Source organism: Curcuma longa, chromosome 20, assembly GCF_044706935.1.
Source record: "Curcuma longa cultivar G26 ecotype Majalengka, Jawa Barat chromosome 20, ITB_CL_G26_1.1, whole genome shotgun sequence".
NCBI classification, from domain to species: Eukaryota; Viridiplantae; Streptophyta; class Magnoliopsida; order Zingiberales; family Zingiberaceae; genus Curcuma; species Curcuma longa.
In genome coordinates, this window is record NC_133880.1 from 2,107,076 (window position 1) to 2,113,602 (window position 6,527).

Consider the following 6,527-nt stretch of genomic DNA (forward strand, 5'->3'; position numbering starts at 1 on the left):
AAAAAAAGACATATTTTATTAAAAGAACGTTGCATCTCACTTCCCTTCTGTATATTTTATTTTTTAAAATTATATATTTTTTATATTATTATAGAAGTTAAGAATTTGTAATTGTTAAGATATAAATACTTCATCTTTACTTAACATTGATTATGTTATAATAATACTTTAATTTTTATTAATATTAATAATACTATATTGTAGCAAGTATAATTCATAATTTTTATAATATAAATATTTTATTTTAGATCAACATTGATTAATAAAATTTAATATTATATTATACATTGAATTATAATTATTATAATATAAATTAATATTATATTATAATAATTATGAGATATACCTACTACAAGTAGCAACTAACTTCTATAATTGTATATCAATTATAATCATGTAATTGTTAGAAAAATATTAAAAGCAAAAATAATTTCGGGAAGTAAAATGAGATGAGATTTTTTTGTGCTCTCCAACGGTCAACCCACGACAGAGAATTCTAACACTCAAACTCTGCTTTAATTTCAGATGATCTTCTGACTGATCTCAAGTCAAATTAACTAACCCATGAATTTGTTCCTCCATTGCCAACTCACATGCCCTATTTACTCCAGTGCTTCGATGGAGGAGAGAAAGAAATAAATCATCTTATTTCGAGAATATAGTTGAGTTGATTATGATGAAGTAGAATTGTAAAAAAAAAAAACATCGTGAAAAGAAAGAAGGTGGAAGGAAAGAGAGAAAAATAATCCTTCAGCCGCCGCAATTGGCCAGTCAGGCAAGTTCACGATCGCAGGTCGCCAGCTGATGGCCTTGTCATGAGTTTGCACCAGTCAATTTTATAGTGGGATCCATTTTCGCAATCAGATTTTTTTAAAAATAAAAAGTTCACTTTCTAATGGATGAAAAAATTGATCAAAATTACTCTGAAATTTATTAGTCTATTTTTTTTTTTTTCCATTTTCGTCTCAGGTAAATAGAGCATTGAGAGAAGAAAAAAAAATCTCTCTCATTGTGTTAACCTGTTTAATTTCAACTTGGAAAATCCTAATTTAATAAATTATCTGGTAAAGCTTAAAAAATTATATTAGTACATTACTTGATGTATGCAATATATTCAACTTCACAAACCATTTTAGGATTTTTTAAACTGATTTTTGAATATACTTTTGCATAAAAAGAATACTAGTTATAGGTGAATATGATTTTTAAAATAGATTTTTGAAAAATCCTCAAAGTTTAATACGATTTTAAAATGATATCAGTACAGTAAGTGTTTAATATGATTTTTTAAAAATCTTCATGGAATACTTTAGGTGTGAAATTTTCTTTATTAATGTTAAGTTAAGATATGAGGGGTTTTTTTCACTTTTATTTATTATATTAAAAGTGAGATTTCTTCATTTTTTTTTGTGTGAAAATAATGTTTATTTTATGTTATAAACGTAGCTAGACAACTTTTACCCTAACAATTTACCATATTACATATACAACTTTTTAAAATAAGTCAAAACACAATTTTTATATTTACCAAAAGACATATTTACTTTTCAATATAATCTTTTTTACTCCTTATAAAAAATAATAAAAATAAAATTGTAAAAAAAATCAAGGAAAACTTTGGCTATCAATTTTGAGACCACAGTCAAACTCATCCTAACGTATTATTATCTATATTTAAATAAATTTTATCATTACTAATCAAATTTTGACCAATATAAAAAAGCTTAATTTCCTATTCTATTGAGCTTGCTGCCCCTTAGAACACCAAGTTCCAAGCTTTTTTTTTGTTGAAAATTAATTAAGAGAATGAAATTTTCATGATGAGAAAAATGCATTAGAACTAAAAATATTAAAGAGGAAAAAATCATTTTATATCTAAAAGAAATCAATCAAACTAAAAAAATAAACCTAATTAAACTTAAACTTCTGTCATAACTAAGACAATTATCAACTTAAAACTTCCTTCAAAGTTTCCTCTTTGGAAGAGAACTTGCCAAATAAATTCTTACAAACAAATCTAAAACTTTTTAGAAGTTAAATTCCTAATTTGCACTATTTGAAATATTTGGGAAGTTGGACCTGACTCCTAGCTTTTTTCGATTGGAACTAAAAGTTTAGTGGAAAACATTCCTCTTAGCATGCATACAGTGCTAACTACCAGTTGAGGTATTTTCACAAATGCTCTAAGAAAACATTCCTCTTATTGCACTCATTTAAAGGTAGTACCAAACATAAAACTCACAACATGATTGCATATTATGACATGATGTTTGTTTCCATCTCTACAGAATGCATGAAAATTCCTTATAAATAGCCTAGCAAGAGATCTAGTGTACGAAACAAACTAAGTTTAAGAGAGGAGAGAACCTACTGCTGCAATGTGGGAAAATTTCACTTTGTCATCTCTTGGCAATCTTAGTCCTAGTCGATCGTGCAGATTTAGAAGTCGAGGCAGAGCAGGAGCCAGCTTTTTCGATTGCATGTATATCTTTGGTAAATGCATTGTTCACATCTTCCAGAATCTCATTATACCTGTTTTTTCGCTCTTCAGTGTCATCATGTTCGATGATAGACAGGCCCGACAAATCATCATCACCCAGTATCTTGTCAATCACTCTGGAGCATCGCGGAAAGAACCGCATTCCAAGTTGCACTGGAGAGTTAAATTCAAACTCATCACTTGATCGAACAGTTTATCAAACACTCAGAGTATCAGCTAAACAATGAAGATATGGTAATCTAAAATCAGAATCATTTACATGAATTGGCTAAAACAAGAACATAAACATACGTATGAGAAAAAGAAAAATAAAGGCATATGGTTGGTTTGTGTAAGTTCTCCGAAACTGTCAATTGCATAAAGAGTTACCGACTAATTTGCAGGTTTCTTTCCCTGTAGAAATACATAACAATTTAATAACAAGAATAAAGGTTCTGGTCTTATGAAAAAGTTCAGAGAATCCACATAATTTGTATCTTAATTTATAGAATTTTGACATTTCTTTCTGTCAGAATCAGTTTTCCAGAGAAAATCCATCTCACCAAGATGGCAATCAAGTGAGACTAAAGGAGCTTTATGATTCTTGAAGCTGGTTTTTTTGCATGAGATTTTCTTAGCAACAAGTCCAGAATATCATTTCAACAGGATCTAGTGAAATTGTCTTCAATTTTGATAGTTGATGATCAATGGGTAATGCATATTGTGACCATGTTAAATAATTCAGTAATCTTATATAGATTAAAGTTGAGGTCTTTTAAAATTATAATGAGAAGTAGGTAGACCTTTCCTCTCCCTAATTGTGTGATAATAATGGAATATCAAACAAAGCATAGTCGGGTGATAAACAAAGGAAGAGACTTCAATTCTAAGTTATGTGCATGATTGGAAATTTCACATTTATGCTTCTCAGACAATTTGTTGCAAGTTAGACTGCAAACAATGACTCAGTCCAAAGAATAGTATGTTTCCATGGTTGGATATATTTGGTGTGTTTCGGAAGCAATTTTTGGTCAATAGTACAATTTCAGGAATATTGTGGGAATTGCAGTCGCCTGCTTCAGCAAGTAGGGTATAATCGATCCCATATAAATCTTTTGCAGATTCATTGGTACCAGATTAGCTATCAACATAATTTGAAACAACTCCTGAGAATAGAACAAAATACCTGTCTTTGATAGAGCTTCTATTCGCGATAAGTGCTCTTCCGTCATCTTAGATGTTTTGACTACATCCTCAGCATATCTCTTGTTTCCAACACAAAGATAGTAGCTTGACTTGAACTTTGGTGTACCCTCCACGTTAGCTATTTTCATGGCAGCTTTCGCTTCTGTTGGATATAATCGCTCTGCTAGCCAAACTGCACCATGATAAAATACATCTTCAGCAACTTAAGTACATTAGTTAGTCCTTAAAATCTGAGGAACAATTTTCCGACAAATGAGGAAAAATGTTTTTTTTTTTCTAATTGGCATGACATTTAAGGATAAAAGATGGACCACATGAAGAGTAAAATGATTACTTTTGTCTTTTACATTAAGGGGCATGACATTTAAGAAAACCAAACAACATTAATGGGATAAAAGCATCAAAAATGGACCATTAACCCCTCAATGAAACACATTACCAGAGTAAGAGATGCCAAAAAAAAAAGTTCAGTTCCAAACAATGATTTCCAGATTGCATTGTAACATTACCTCTACTTTCCAGGTACAATAACTTCTCGAGTAGATTGTTGCTTTTCATCTCAGCTGGAACTGAAGTTACTTCTGTGGATGAATCTCTGTGTTCAGCTCGCTCCAACATCTCAATGCACAGGAGTTCCTTGGGGGAAGGCTTACATTGTTCAGTTAATTTGCAGTAATCCATAGATCTGGTAAGCCTCTTGGCAATTTGAAGTGCTGTTCTTCCATCTGGTGTTTTGTCAAATGGTTGGGCTCCCTTTGTTAACAAGGACATAATGATTTCAGGTTCCTTACGCATTGCAGCAATATGGAGCACGGTGTAATTCCTGTGGTCTCTGCCATTGACATCTGCAAGATTAAGATCCAGAAGCTCTTTTGTAATCTTGAGATCGCAATAACCAACTGCATAATGCAGGGCCTTCGCATCGTCCAGGTTGGTGTTTCCTTCATCCAAAAGCATTTTGACTAATTCGATATCATCTAAATCGAGAGCACCAAATATGCTCTTTTCATGCTTATCAGGGATGCCGTTATGTCGTCCATTCAGTCCCAAATCTGAACGGAGCTGCTTAATTTGACTTACAACATCTGGTGGCAACTTTTTCTCAAGGGTAATGTAATTAATATCAGATTCAACAACTATGTCGATGCACTTGTCAACCAATCTCTGGCAAAATCTTTTGCTCAGATTTGCAACGAATAAAACCGACAAGATGTCATCTGTTGCTACCTTCTCAAGAATGTCAAGGAGCCGTCGCTGCAATCAGAAAGTTGTAGAATCTTGTGAAGAAAGTTTCAGATTGCCAAAATATCAACGACCTGCTAAGTGCTACTGAAAATCTAATCTAGCAAGCAATCACTGAATCAAAACCGCCTAATTTGATAGGAACGATTTGCACTAAAGTTTTCTGGAAGACACAAAATAGGATTTTGTTTGTTTGTTTGGTTTAGTTTTTTTTACTTTGCAATTGTTCAGCCTCTCTGAGGCAGATGACCAAAACTAGGAGAGATCATATATCTCTAACCTGAAATACGCTGACGAGCTCATTGATATCGAAGGTGGAGGCGGCGTGGAGCACCTGGAGCATGAAATGGACGGCCGGCCAGCAGGCCTCGTGGCGGCAGCAGCTCTCATCGACGCACTCCGCTACGCCCACAGGTAGCTCCTCCAGCCGACCCGTGTAGGCATACTGGATCACCGTTTGCAAAGCCTCTAACCCTACCCCGAAATCCCCCACCAGCTTCTCGAGCTCGAGCTCCCTCGCCCCCTCCGCGAACTTGTCGCGGAAGTAGGGACTCCGCGCAGCGAGGACACATCGGTGGACATGGACAGGGCGGGGGTCCTCCTCCCCTACAGATCGCACTAAGATCGAAGCATCGGAGCAGAAGTCGAGTGCAGGAGCTCGGAGAAGGGAGGCGAGATGCTCGGAGAGGCGGCTGAGCGCGGCGACCTCGGCAGGGGGAACGGGCGGGGAGGGCGGGGGGTCGGCATAGTAGAGACAGGCGCTAGTGATATCGGAGTCAGAGAAGGGATGGTTCGCCTCCATGGCCGTCACCGGTGCCGGCGATCCCCTTCCCGTCAACGACCAACTCACTGAGTCAAAGGTAAACCCCGCGGGCCGCGGCCTCACCGTTCTTTTATCGTTCGATTAAACCGCGTATGTATTTTTTTATTTATTTTTTCTTTGCTGCTTGCGTGGAAATTTTCAATTGGTTGGGCGGCGGAGGAATATTATTATTATTATTATTATTATTATTATTATTATTATTATTATTATTATTATTATTATTATTATTATTATTATTATTTATCCCAAACGACTGAATATTGAGTGTGTTTTCATAATTTCAGAACTTAAAATTTATATTGATAAAGAGGTTCGAGTAAGAGAATTTTTAGTACCAAAGGCTATTTTATTTTTAATTTATCCAAACTATTAGTTAGTTGATAAAAATGTTCGACCGCTTCGGCTATAAGAATTTTTTAATTTTGATTTAATAGTTTTACGTTGGAATAATAGTTTTGATTAACATTATTATAATAGAATTAAAGTACGAATATTTTGAAGATAACAAATAAAATAACTTTTGATGATAATAAAAATAAAAAGGTTTTATACATTTTTGTCTACAAAATTAATGCTATGTTTATTCTTCGGTAAAAAGGGAAAGAAATTAACTAGAAAAAAAATATTCTCATGGTTGCTAATCTGTTCATCCCAGTAAACACAGTGTTAATCTTGTATGCGAAAATCAATAGAACCTTTTGATTTTTACTATCATCAAAAGTTATTTTTATTTTTTTATCAAAAATTAAAATCAATTTTAAAATTATTAATATTAAA

General features: G+C 33.7%; 1 protein-coding gene across 1 annotated transcript; it reads right to left on the reverse strand.

The window, feature by feature from the left end:
- Nucleotides 1-2,179: 2,179 nt before the first annotated feature.
- On the reverse strand, nucleotides 2,180-5,766 carry LOC141813373 (BTB/POZ domain and ankyrin repeat-containing protein NPR1-like). Its single transcript, XM_074701334.1, has 4 exons — nucleotides 5,208-5,766; nucleotides 4,195-4,939; nucleotides 3,666-3,857; nucleotides 2,180-2,653 (listed from the first exon to the last, which is right to left on the reverse strand). Exons 1-4 carry the CDS (start codon nucleotides 5,727-5,729, stop codon nucleotides 2,400-2,402), a joined length of 1,713 nt encoding a protein of 570 aa, XP_074557435.1. The 5' UTR covers nucleotides 5,730-5,766; the 3' UTR covers nucleotides 2,180-2,399.
- Nucleotides 5,767-6,527: the final 761 nt, after the last annotated feature.